This window comes from Microcaecilia unicolor, chromosome 1 (genome assembly GCF_901765095.1).
Source record: "Microcaecilia unicolor chromosome 1, aMicUni1.1, whole genome shotgun sequence".
In the NCBI taxonomy this organism is placed as follows: domain Eukaryota; kingdom Metazoa; phylum Chordata; class Amphibia; order Gymnophiona; family Siphonopidae; genus Microcaecilia; species Microcaecilia unicolor.
Genome location: NC_044031.1, coordinates 426,561,027 through 426,574,062, shown reverse-complemented (window position 1 = coordinate 426,574,062; position 13,036 = coordinate 426,561,027). Strand labels below are relative to the sequence as shown.

At 39.0% G+C, this 13,036-nt stretch overlaps 1 protein-coding gene across 3 annotated transcripts in view; it reads right to left on the bottom strand.

Moving 5' to 3' along the window:
• The window catches only part of CTDP1 (CTD phosphatase subunit 1), a 360,755-nt gene that overhangs the window by 166,758 nt on the left and 180,961 nt on the right, over positions 1-13,036 (bottom strand). For all 3 annotated transcript variants that reach the window (XM_030211931.1, XM_030211947.1, XM_030211939.1), the window contains exon 8: positions 7,085-8,107. In XM_030211931.1, coding sequence (XP_030067791.1) covers positions 7,085-8,107 — 1,023 coding nt within the window. The remainder of the gene's footprint in view (positions 1-7,084; positions 8,108-13,036) is intronic.

Genomic DNA, 13,036 nt, shown 5'->3' with positions numbered 1-13,036 from the left:
TTTACTCCTCTAACCGTGAACAATAGCAGTTTTTGTGAAAACCTCAGAGATCATGTAGGCTGATAAAACTTCAAAGTAGAACATATAATAGGAGAAATATTTTAAATTGAATTTGTAAACGTACAAGTAACCAATGTAAAGATTTCAATACAGGCAAAATGTGATTAAATCAAGAAATACCAGAAATCACGCGCACTATTGAATTTTGTATGACCTAAAGTGCTCTCATAACATTCTTCTTTACATCAAAAAGCAGACCATCTAAATAAGCAATCTATTTGTATAATACTTTTGGGTGTGGAATTAGTATTATGTGGACATTATGAATTTTGGTCTATAGATAAAGGGAACACAATTTCTTTCCATACACTACACTATAATACAAGAATGTGGCAATGTCACAGTTTTCTGTAATCCGTACTGTGTGTCACATTCCCATTTACAATCAAAAAGAGTGTAACTGTGTGTATATGCACTACAATTTGGAGATTCCACCAAGATAAGATTAGATCTCTTGTCAGATAATGACTACCTGTACCCTGATAGTAAATTCATAAGGTTCAGGGATTTAAATTCACTTTCCCTTTTTTATTCAGGCAGTATTAGCTTGAGGGAAGGTTTGGAACTTTTCTTGGACTGTGTTATCATTGTATACAGTACACTGGGAACATATTTTGAAAATAATCATGCCTTTGGCAATTTTCTCAGAAAAGAGTAATTGAAGCTATAAGCTTGTTTCTGACTAGGAAGCTAATACCAACAAGAGACTGTTTAAAGAAAGAACTCCTTGTTTAATCATTAGACAGCCATGGTTTATACATCCCTAAACACAGGTGTCCATTTACTGTAAAGAACTGTATAATAAGTGTGAGTGTTAGATTTTTTTCCCTTTCAGAATAATTAATTATAATGATCAAATTAAACAGGTTTAAACAGAGATGGCTCCAGATGCTCTTTCTACCTAATAAGTTTTCCTGTGAACTAGAAACTACCGAATAGAAGCAGCAAAAGGAAAAAGAAAATGTTTAATTCTGTGAGCACAGACTGAAAACGTGTTGTTAATTATTTCTATTTATTAATGGAACAGTGCTTCTGCTTTTTCACTTCACTATTGTAATTACCTTTTGTAGAATTCAAATAAGCATAATTCGTAGCAGTATTGCAGCATATTTGTGTGATTTAACTTTAAACAAGATGGCATTCAGGATGGCACAGATTGCTCTTAAGAGTTCATTATCTCCCAGTCACTGTGCTCCCTAGTTATGTTAAATACTGGACAAAGAGGTGTGTTAACGCATATAGATTAATCTATGGCAAATAAGGCCAAACTGACATAGGAGCTTATAGACCACTATAAAGAGATTGCAGATTTTCCTGAACCCTTGGAATGCTCTGATAAGTGGCAGACATTGTTTTTAGAGGCTATGGTAAAGGCAGGTGTCTTGAGAAACCTGATCAAGCAATCCTTAGAAGAACTGGGTGTTAAGCCAAAGGGTGTTGAGCAGCACGACATTTGTAACTTTGATACAGGGATAGTGAAGCAAACAGGTAAACTGGATTCAGAAAATATCTGGGGTAAATGTACAGGTAAAGTTATTTCTAAGTAGTTTGGAGGGTTTATCATGGAATGTTTTTATTCAGTCATATTGAGTCCAAGTTTATATTCTTGCCTCAGTATGCCACACCTATGTCTCTCTCCCGAAGAAACAGTCCCCAGGTTCAGAATCTGATCAGCCGCCTCAGAATTTGCTGCTTCAGTAAAAGCATTGAAGCTAATCTCTAAATCCTATATCCATCTTTATTAGGAAAGAGCCAGAATACAGCATATTTCCTTTCCATAAGGAGGAAAACACTGTGTGAACTCACAGCAGACACGGAGATAAAGGACTATCATCAGTCAGAGCAAGATAATGTGTCAGCCTGTATTTCCCTACTGAAGTGCAGTGCCGGGGGACCTGCATAGCAGTAGGACTCGAGATAGGTGGAGACCCACTCGATGCCTCGCTGCTCCCAGCTCGATGCGGTCTTTCGGCAGCCATTACCTGGACTCCCGATGTCGATGCCTCCCTCGACGTCAACGCCCTCGGTACCGATGTCGATACCGACGTCTAAGGACCAGACCGATCTGAAAAAAGTTTCTCATGCTGAGCCTCTCGAGCCACTTGGGTCCGTTTTTTCATCAATTTAGACAGCTTACAAGCAGCTGGCAGATGGTCGGGCCCAAGACACTGGAAACACCACGCGTGGGGGTCAGTACTGGAGATGGTCCGGTTGCACAGAGTACAACACTTGAAGCCGCTGGGTGTCCTCAATGACATGGAGGGAAAAACGGCGGTTGCGAAATCAAAAGGCTCGATGGTGCCAAGAAAAAAGGGGAACAAAAAGGAAAAAGCAGCCTGACCAAGCAGCCTAAAGAGCGGCCACGTCGAAAAAGTAAGGAAACTTAAAAAGAGGGAGAAAACTAAGAAATAGAGGAAAACTATCCTTTTTATATATATATATATATTGGGAGCAAACAATTAGAAAAAACTAAAAGAAAATTAGTAGAAGCAATAAACGCTAACTATTGGGTCTCCTGAGCCGAAAAAGAGAGCGGTACAAAGACGTGTCTCTTCAGAACGCGGATGAAGAAAAGCTAACGGAGACACGCTTGTGACGCGGGCGGGAACCTGCTCGCGCATGCGCGGTGCGTCTTCACCCACGCGACATTGCGTTCTCGAAAGTTCTTAATTTTTTATAAGTTCCGGGCTCCTGGGCCGTCGCGGACGACGACCCATCGGTGATAATATTCAGCCTGCTTGTCCTCGGAGAAAGCTTTTATTTTTTTAATAATATTTTGGCATTGTGTCAATTGCATTATATTCCCAATAGCAGAGTGCTACAATTACATGACTGGATGTCACTTTTATACAGTGTCCTACAGGAGCCACTGTAACCGTAACAGCTCCTATTACAAACTGGATTAGAAACAATAGAGTGTAGTGGTAAATGGAATTTGCTCTGAGGAAAAAAAGGAGAGTAGTGGAGTGCCTCAAGGGTCAGTACTGGGGCTGATTCTATGAATGCTGTTGATAGTTGCCCACTAGAAAGAGGAGCTCACCATCTTTATGACCATTTTCCTGGGCCCCTGCTTACCTATCTTTGATGGGCAGGGTTGAAAGAGTAGGTAGCTGGTTGAAGGCCTCAGGATTCTGTCAAGGCCCTCCTCTATTAATGGGTTCAGAGAGGCTCATATGTCTGTACAAGGAAAGGGCAAGCTGTTGTGCTCTTGGCTAACTGATAGGAGACTGGATTACACTACCTGTAAAGACTGAAGAGCAAAATCATTACAGTTCAATTTTGAGTGGACAGGCTGGTTCTGCTTTGGGGGTTGCAGTAGGCCGTTTACTATGCTAACAAGTGCTTGGTTGATATTCAGTGCATTCAGAGAAATAATTTTTTAATGGCTGCTATTAAGGTCTTTTATTTCAAAACCACCAAATAGAAAAAATGTGGGGACTAAACATCCAAAGAACTGCCAGGCTATTAAGGCCTGGCAGTACTTTGTTTCCTACAGTTTAACCTGTCCTCATCCAGGCAAGATTTTACACCATGTTCTTTCATGTTTCCATCCTTCGTGTTTAAGGATCCAAAGTTCTGGTGAGAACAAGGTGAGTGGTTAAGTGGAACATTTAATGTGATGCAATTTTCTCTAGGGTCTTAACTAAGTGTGTACAGTGCTCTGACACTGTAGCTGTCTTGTCATCCACATGTGGATACTCCAAAGCCTCTAGGAAATTCTCCATAGTCAGATTTTTGTCATCTCTGATCTTCTAAATCCTGGAAGGTGCGTTTGTTTCAAGTGGTCACTTAAAACAAAATCCAATTAGACAGCGGTCCATTCATGATAGAGGTTAAAAACTCTGCTGCCCGTCTCATCTTCCGCCAGGGTTGCTTTACTCATACTACCCCTCTCCTCAAGACCCTTCACTGGTTCCCTATCCGTTTTCGCATCCTGTTCAAACTTCTTCTACTGACCTATAAATGTATTCACTCTGCTGCTCCCCAGTATCTCTCCACACTCGTCCTTCCCTACACCCCTTCCCATGCACTCCGCTCCATGGATAAATCCTTCTTATCTGTTCCCTTCTCCACTACTGCCAACTCCAGACTTCGCGCCTTCTGTCTCGCTGCACCCTACGCCTGGAATAAACTTCCTGAGCCCCTACGTCTTGCCCCATCCTTGGCCACCTTTAAATCTAGACTGAAAGCCCACCTCTTTAACATTGCTTTTGACTCGTAACCACTTGTAACCACTCGCCTCCACCTACCCTCCTCTCTTCCTTCCCGTTCACATTAATTGATTGGTTTGCTTACTTTATTTATTTTTTGTCTATTAGATTGTAAGCTCTTTGAGCAGGGACTGTCTTTCGTCTATGTTTGTGCAGCGCTGCGTATGCCTTGTAGCGCTATAGAAATGCTAAATAGTAGTAGTAGTAGTAGTATTTCAGTACCATTCTGTTAGTGTTCTGGGATATCAACCCTTACAGAACACCAGGTCTAGTATGTGACCTTTTTCATAGGCTGGCAAATCAATCACTTATGTCCATTCTAGTGCTGTCATCATGTCTGGAAGGCAGCTACGCTGGTATCTGGTGTTTCTATATGTAAAGTCTGCCATGATCAACAGTCTAGGGAAATTCAAACCTACCTCTGTAATCAGGAGTTCTTGCACAGTTGATGTGTTATTATGAGGTGCTCAGTATACCATGAGCAGCCAGATTGGTTTTTCCTCTTCTAAATGGATTAATAGGGATTATGATTCACTTAGATAGGGGATAACGATTCTACATAGTATTGATTATGTCCCAAGTAAGCAATGGTACCCTTCCAGCCCATCTCCCCGGATCTTGGTTGATGATGAACATTGAAATCTGTTGGGCAGTTCAGACAGTGGTAAACTCCCAGTTTCATCTAGCCAAGTTTCAGCTATTCCTAAAATGTGTAGATGCTGTTCACAGATGAAATCATGGATCACTGAGGATTTCTTAGTGGCTCGTCTTGGGCAGGTGTTTGACATCTTGCACTTTTGTCTTCTCTTTGATTAATGGGGATTATAGTTTCCTTTTCCACATGTCACTGAAATCCCATAGGTCTTCTGGTCTATTAGGCTATGGCATATTCCTGGTGTTGGGTGCTCCTTAGGCAAATTTCAGTGGCACTAAGGACTAAGATACTTTAGTGGCTTTGGTGCAATAAAGCAAGTTTTACCAATTGCCACAGCAGAACTGAAGATTGTAGGTCAACCGATCCGAGAGAACAAAGACTCTTCAGAGTTGTCAATTCAGACCAGGCCTGCAAGATCAAAGGCTTTCAGCAATTGAAGATCAAATAACTGTACTTCACACTTCCTAAAAATAGTTACTCTGGAACTCTTTGCCGGAGGATGTGGTAACAGCGGTTAATGTATCTGGATTTAATAAAAGTTTGGACAAGTTCCTGGAGGAAAAGTCCATAGTTTGCTATTAAAAAAAGACATGGGAAGCAACTGCTTACCCCCGGGATTGGTAGCATGGAATATTGCTACTAATTGGGTTTCTGCCAGGTACTTGTGACCTGGCTTAGCCACTGTTTGGAAACAGGATACTGGGCTAGATGGACCATTGGTCTTACCCAGTATGGCTACTGTTGTGGTCTTCTGGAAGATTAATGCAGTGGAGGCTGAGGAACTTTAGTTTCTACAGCATCAGAATCTTAAAGGTAGTTATATAGTTAGATTTCAATTCACAGATTGTAGTTATTCATGTTGCAGTTTTTGGTTCTGATATTCTTGGATGGTCCAGTTAATCCAGGTTGCTGTAGGCTTCTTTTGCTGTCTAGGAGGGTTTAGACAGATCCAGTTCAGATCACAAAAAAGAAATAGAGAGTTGCTTGTAACGTGCAGGAAAGGTAAAAGTGTATTTTCTCAAAACAAAAGAAAGAAATGAAGAAGAAAGAAATGAAGTAAAACTGATGACTGGTTTCTCACAAGACTGAACAGAAGTTTGTAAAAATTTGAACTTTAACAACCAAAAAAGTATATTTTAATTTAACTTGCAAGAGACCGATGTGAACATAGCCTGTACAGCCCAGCACTAGCCCTAATATAATCTCATTAATCAGTTTATAATGTTTAGCTATTTTCATTTTCAGCAGACCATAATCTATCTTTCCAAGAACACTTAAAGCAGTTGACAACTCAGCTATTTCAGTGTTTAATATTCTGTAACTAACTATAGAGACAAATCTCACAGAAACATTCTTTCAGTGAATTTAATATTTAGTGTATTTTCATAAGTCTTTACCTCACCATGAACATTTCAGTGGATAGCCAAGAAATACAATATCTATTAAATTTTTAGGAGACAAAATGAGGTTCATGCTGGTCTGATGGCAGGAAAGTTTGCTCTGTGTGCTGAAAAACAAGCTGTAGATTTGGTTCTTCTGAAAACCAATGTATTATTTAAGGAACAGAAATTTATGCTTCCCAAGAAATATTATATAGACTCAAAGATAAAAGATGTCCTATTTTATGTCTTTTGTTTGAAGAGCCACTGACAATTTCAAAAAGAGACAACTGAGCCAGCCTAGTAATGTTGCACAGTTATGTAGAAGACCTGGGTTTGACTCCTACTCTCATCTTGTGCTTCTCAGATACAGTTAAGGATGCTGCAAAGACACTGCTCACATCTCTTAGAGGGAGGTTACCTCTCTCATAGTACAATTATGAGATCTAGTGACCAGACTCAGGATCCATATATTGGTACCTATAAGCAGTGAACCCCTAGCCAAAGATGGTCACAGAAACAGCTGTGATAAACATAAGGGAGAAAGGCGATAATAAATGGGGAAAAACTTCAGAGGAATAGCAAATGATTCATAGTGGCATAACCTAGGAAACCAAAGAAGGGGTGGGGGGGGGGGGGGGGGAGACTGCTGGCCAAAAGACAACTAACAAACTACCATTTTTGTTTCGCTTCTTTATTTTCCTATATGAAACCGTGAGAAACTAAAAATAGTGATTTGCCACAAGAATATAAACAAGGAAGAAAATTAACATACTCACCTGCCTTTGCAGCAATAAGGTGGGTTACTCTGTCAGGATCATCGGGATTCAAGACGAGATTCTTGCTTATCCTAGCTCCAAGTGCTCTTGCATGATAATGTTCCCTTGTCCGTTCTACAGGGAAATTCGTAGGATGGAGTCCACTGAAGGCTATAATAGCATCTTCCAGTACTTTCTTTTTCAGTTCTGGTACAATTTTACGGATGTCTGGTATTTCCTGGATCTCTTTTTTCAAATACTTATCATACTTGCTATAGTAATCAGTGTGTACCCGAACAAGAATCTCTTCCAGATAAATCAGGTGGTCATCTTCATCTGTGTCATCATCTTCCTCCTCTTCCTCCATGCTTTGGTCTAATGATTCACCGGCTGTTACCCCAGACTGCTCACTATTTTGGGACTCTGTCTCTGCTTCTTTCTTATCTGTACATCCGTTCCCTAAATCACAAAAGCTCTCTTGCTCACTTTCCTCTTGAACACCAAGATCAACTGCTTGCTTTTCAAGAGGTTTTATACTAGCAGTTGAGGACTCTTCCCCAGAATTGTTTTCCCTCTGATTTTTATCTTCACTGATGCCAGAACAAGCTTGCTGCTGAAGTGCTTCTTGAATTACTGCCTTTGGTTTTAACCAGCTTCTCTTTTCTTCATTTTCACTATCTGAGGAAGAGGATTTTCTAGCGTTTTCTTCATTGTCACTATCACTGGACAACTCAAAATCCAAATCATTGGCTGCTAAATCTTTGTCAGGCAGCTTGTTTGTTACTGTCCTAACATCTTGATCTGAAGAAGTTTGTGAATTTGAAACAGTCAAATCTTTAGTGTTGGCCACCTCTTTAATGTGCTCAGTTGTGGATAAGGAGTCTCTCTCACGTACCTTATCACTTGCATTTAACTCCCAGCATTCACTCTTTACTATGCCACCACCGTTCATCTCTTTCTTGGGTTGCCCAAGGCCGTTGCTTTGTTCTTCTACCAAAGATGATGCTGCAGATTGCTCCAAGGCTTCAGTTTTTGAATGGTTTACTATATCAATGAAAAAAAAAATAACCAGTTGAGAGATATTAATCTTTAAAAAGTTATATAAACGACAATACCCTATACCAATGGTTCAAAACCTATCCTGTGAAAATCCCCTAGTCAGGTTTACAAGATATCCACAATCAAGAGGCATAATGTAAACTTGCATAGGTGACAGAGAAACATGACGCAATACCACCTACTAGCTGGCTTAAAGGTGTACATGTACCATTGACAGGGAAAGCCATGTTCCATACCTCTCTGCAGACTACCGCATCACACACACAGGTAAAACCCCTGATATTTTGGCACTATGAGGGTTCATTCATTCATAAAGGCTGATTCCATCTGAGCTAAAACAGTTAAAAGCGCAAGAGGAAACTGAGAACCTTCCCCACATTCCTAAAAATGTTAGAACTGTCAGGGACTGCATCCCAATGCCTCTAGCTTCAAAGAGTTAACAGGAATTTTTCATTTTCTGCAAATTTCTTTCTAGAAGCCCAATTCCCTCACTAAAGACCCAATCAACAACCAATGAGAAACTACTGCAGGCAGCACGCTGAACTGAATATATATCAAACATTTCAAGAAGTCTTTAATTTCATTAGAACTCTCTTCCCCTATGAAATGTACACTAGAGGCAAAGAATATTCTTTCAGCAAATAAATATCCTCCACTTCTGTTTACTATGTGAGTGCTACAACGGAATAAAGCCCCATTAGAAAATTATAATTTTGCAGGATTTATGGAGTGTTGCCTCTTTTTCAAGGTTATTGAAGATAAATTGGGAGAACATGAAACTAGGAGTGGACAGGATGGAAATGGCTGTGTCTAAAGTTGGAATCCCAATTAATGGCTTAGCAAGCCTCTACGGTTGCCAGATTGGGAAAGACAGTCTATTGCTACATTGCCTGTATGAGAATATGGCAAACTGATGAGAGTTAAGAACCTTCAGTTCCTTAATATTCACAAAACATGTGTCATGGAATTAGTTATGAAATATATGATGAAAATTTTGAATTTTATTAATGTGGAAAGTATTATACATTCTAGAAAATCCAATGGAGGATGGTCAGGATGTTATGGCATCTTCTGACATTCTTGCTATTTCAGCCTTTCTGGAATCCTCCTCAGATAATGTTTCTAATAGAACATTTGTTATCTTTCTTAGATTATCCAGTAAATTGAATGGGATTTAAATTTTCTTTTCATAGGAAAGAACTTCTTTTTTTCCTTTCCAGAAGTATCTAAAGTTACCCAGATTCAAGCAGGTCATAGACGCAGATGCCACTTTCTTTTCAAGATTTCCATGTAAGTATTTAATAACCTTTCAGTACATGAACTATGTATATTTGGATGCAATAAAACTGGAAAACGTCTTGAAAAAAAAGGAATGTGTATTTTGAGGGTCTTTTTTTTTCCTCGTAAGGCAAGTATAATAGGGCGACTATTTTGTAATAACAGCCCCCTAGTATTCTTTACCTTCCATGTGAGCTATTTTATGATGTACTAATGTCTCATTCATTTTGACAGTGGATCTTGTTTCTTTTTTGGTGGCTAGTGTAAGGTATTACTAAATTGCTTATGCTTTTTTATTGTTATTATAACTAAGAACTTAAGAATAGCCATACTGGGTCAGGCCAATGGTCCATCTAGCCCAGTATCCCATTTCCAAAAAAAGTGACCAATCCAGGTCACAAGTAACTGGCAGAAACCAGCAACATTCCATGCTAGCAATCCCACGGCAAGCAGAGGCTTTTCATCATGTCTGTCTCAGACAGATTTTTTTTCTTCAAGAACTTGTCCAAACATTTTTTAAACCCAGATACACTAACCACTGTTGTTATATCCTTCAGCAAAGAGTTCCTGAGCTTAACTATTCGCTGAGTGAAAAAAAATAATTTCCTCCTATTCGTTTTAAAAGTATTTCCATGTAACTTCATTGTGTACCCCAGCCTTTGAACTTTTGGAAAGAGTAAAAAATTTGATTCACTTCTATGCGTTCTACACCAGTCAGGATTTTGTAAATCTCAATCATATCTCCCCTCATCCGTCTCTTTTCCAAGCTGAAGAGCCCTAACCTCTTTAGCCTTTCCTCATATGAGAGGAGTTCCATCCCCTTTATTATTTTGGTTGCTCTTCTTTGAACTTTTTCTAATGCCACTATATCTTTTTTGAGATTCGGACAAGAACCAAACCAAATACTCAAGGTGACATCGCACCATAGAGCAACAGAGGCATTATAGTACTCTTGGTCTTATTTAAAATCCATCTCCTAATAATTCCTAGTATCCCGTTTCCTTTTTTGGCTGCCACCACATACTGGGCAGAAAAGTTCAGCATATTTTATACGACGACACCTAGATCTTTTTCTTGAGTGCTAACCCACAATGTGGACCCTAGCATCAGGTAACTATGATTTGTTTTATGTCATAAGTTTTCTGTCATCTGCAAATTTAATCACTTCACTTGTCATTCAGATTTCTAGATAATTTATAAATATAAATAGCACTGGTTCCAGTACAGATCCCTGTGGCACTCCATTATTCACCCTCATCCATTGAGCTATTTAACCCTACCCTCTGCTTTCTGTCCAGTAACCAATTCCTAATCCACAACAGAACACTACCTCCTATCCTATGACTCTAATTTTCTCAGAAGTCTCAATTTTAAAAAAATGTCATTCTAAGACCAATAAATATGTTCTTTTTTTAATTTAAGGAGGAACTTCATGTTAGGCTAAAAATTGTTTACCTTCCTTGCTCCCTTTCAGCATTTTCAATCCTGCAAGTATTCACACAAATTTCATTTAATGAAGTTAACCAGTAAAAACAATTTTCGAATTTTTAATGAAAGCAAACACCACGGTTCTTGCATAAAGAAATGAGGCTATGGACTATGGAGTCTTACACTATTGGCATGTCTTCCTACTTTCTTTGGCATACAAGCTGAATATTGGAGAAAAAGGAAAAACAAGAAAATGTGTTAAGGTCATAAAGTTATATCAATAACTTTATGACCTTAACTTTGAATGGTCACATCCCATAGTACCATACATTTTCATAAAAGTGACTAACCTTAATTTTAAGCTTTACAGGAGCAGCCCAAAGTGTAAATCAAATACCTACAGAATCAAATAAAGGGCAGCAGGAAGATTAAAAACGTTAATCGCATTGTGTGGTAATGATTAGTCACAATTAATCACGATTAACATATAAGTCACTTTTGGGCAGTAAGCTATTGAAACCCCACCACCACCACACACACACACATTTTTAAAGACAAATCCTGAAATTAGGCATAAATCATGTGTTTATTTGTAGTTTCAAACAATATTAAGCATTAAAAAAACTCTAGCAAGTTATGACTGAATATATATATTCTCGACATATGATCTATTAGTGCAGAAGTCTCAATATCAAAACAAGTTCCTCTATGTGAAAATGTCATAGCCAATTGCTTCAAGAAACTAATCTGTTAATATTGCTTGGTGCAAGAGAAAGACCTCTTCTTGTCATTTATAAAACCTGCAACAGAAAAGAGATGGTCGCATGGTACAGTAGTGGCAGGTATACACAAGGAATGTCTAGCAATCACTCCTAGGCTGCTTACGTCTAGTAGCGCTATAGAAATGATAAGTAGTAGTAGTAGTAGTAGTAGACATGCTGCTGAATTAGCAGCCCACCAATCTATAGCAAATGATGAATGGGGAATAACTGGTTCACTCCTGTAATGAATTAACTTGAACATGACAACTGTGGGAGTAGACTTATCAGAGTCATCAGTAAGTTAACGCATACTGGTGAAAATTTGACCAAGTCCAATAAAGATCTGGATGAAGATGGAAATAAGAAGTAGCTGAAGATGTTGCTGAAGAAGCAAATTAAGTTACTGATGAAGACTCAACCAGTTCTGGTTTAATGACATCCCAAACAAACTGGTCGTTCACCTTGAGGCACAAAGGATAGATTTTTCCAGTAAGGATCAAGTACAAAAGCGATTCATAGCTAATCGTGGTCATAGTTTTCACACCATCTCATCAGATCTGAGAGGAATTTACTCTTGAATCTAGATATACACTTTATGCATCCTCATCTGTAATTGCCAGTTCTCTCTGTAAATGGCTAAGTGTTGTCAATATGATTGAGCATGAATCTTAGTGCTCCCCCCTCCCACCCCCCCCACCCCCAAGCATTTCTGTTAACAGTTTGCAAGGTGACAGCATGCTGAATATTTTGGTCAGCTTTTTCAAATCTTCATTTGTTAATGGCAAGATTTTGGATTTTGAAGCACAAAGTGTACCAATGCCAGCTTCCTTAGTTTCAATGAGGCTTTTGATCATTAGCGGAGTCAAATTCCAGCAGATAGGGACACCCTGGCAAAAACTTTGTATTTTCAAGTTCAATCTAGCTTGTTGTTCTTTCAGTTCTATATAATTTGCAGGGCTATGCTTAAAGTACCCCACAATTTTTCTGCACTTTGCAAGCAAGCCACAGACCCCTGCAGCTTCCACTGCCAAGTTCACGCTAAGCTGTAACGTATGGGCTGCACATGGAAAGTACTTGAATGGTAGCAAAAATGTAACCTTAACAATATTCCTAGCCTGTCAGTTCCAATGCTGCAGACTTTAGCATAACAGATCCATTCAGCAACAGTTTTGAAATGTTCCATAACATTCTCCGATGTACGTTTATCAGTGAAGTTGTAAACCCCCAAACATACAGAATGCTATCGTTCATTAACAAGCATACGAGACAAAGTTCATATGAATCATTACCTGACAGCATATATTACATTGTGTGTTCATAATCTCATCATGCTGATTCGGATGCATTGGCCTTATGTTCTATGCTTCAGTTAAGTAGTCTGAAAGTGGTTTTTCATCTTCAACAGCATAGTTGTCGATCTGACATGATTTTCATTGTCCTTCTTGGG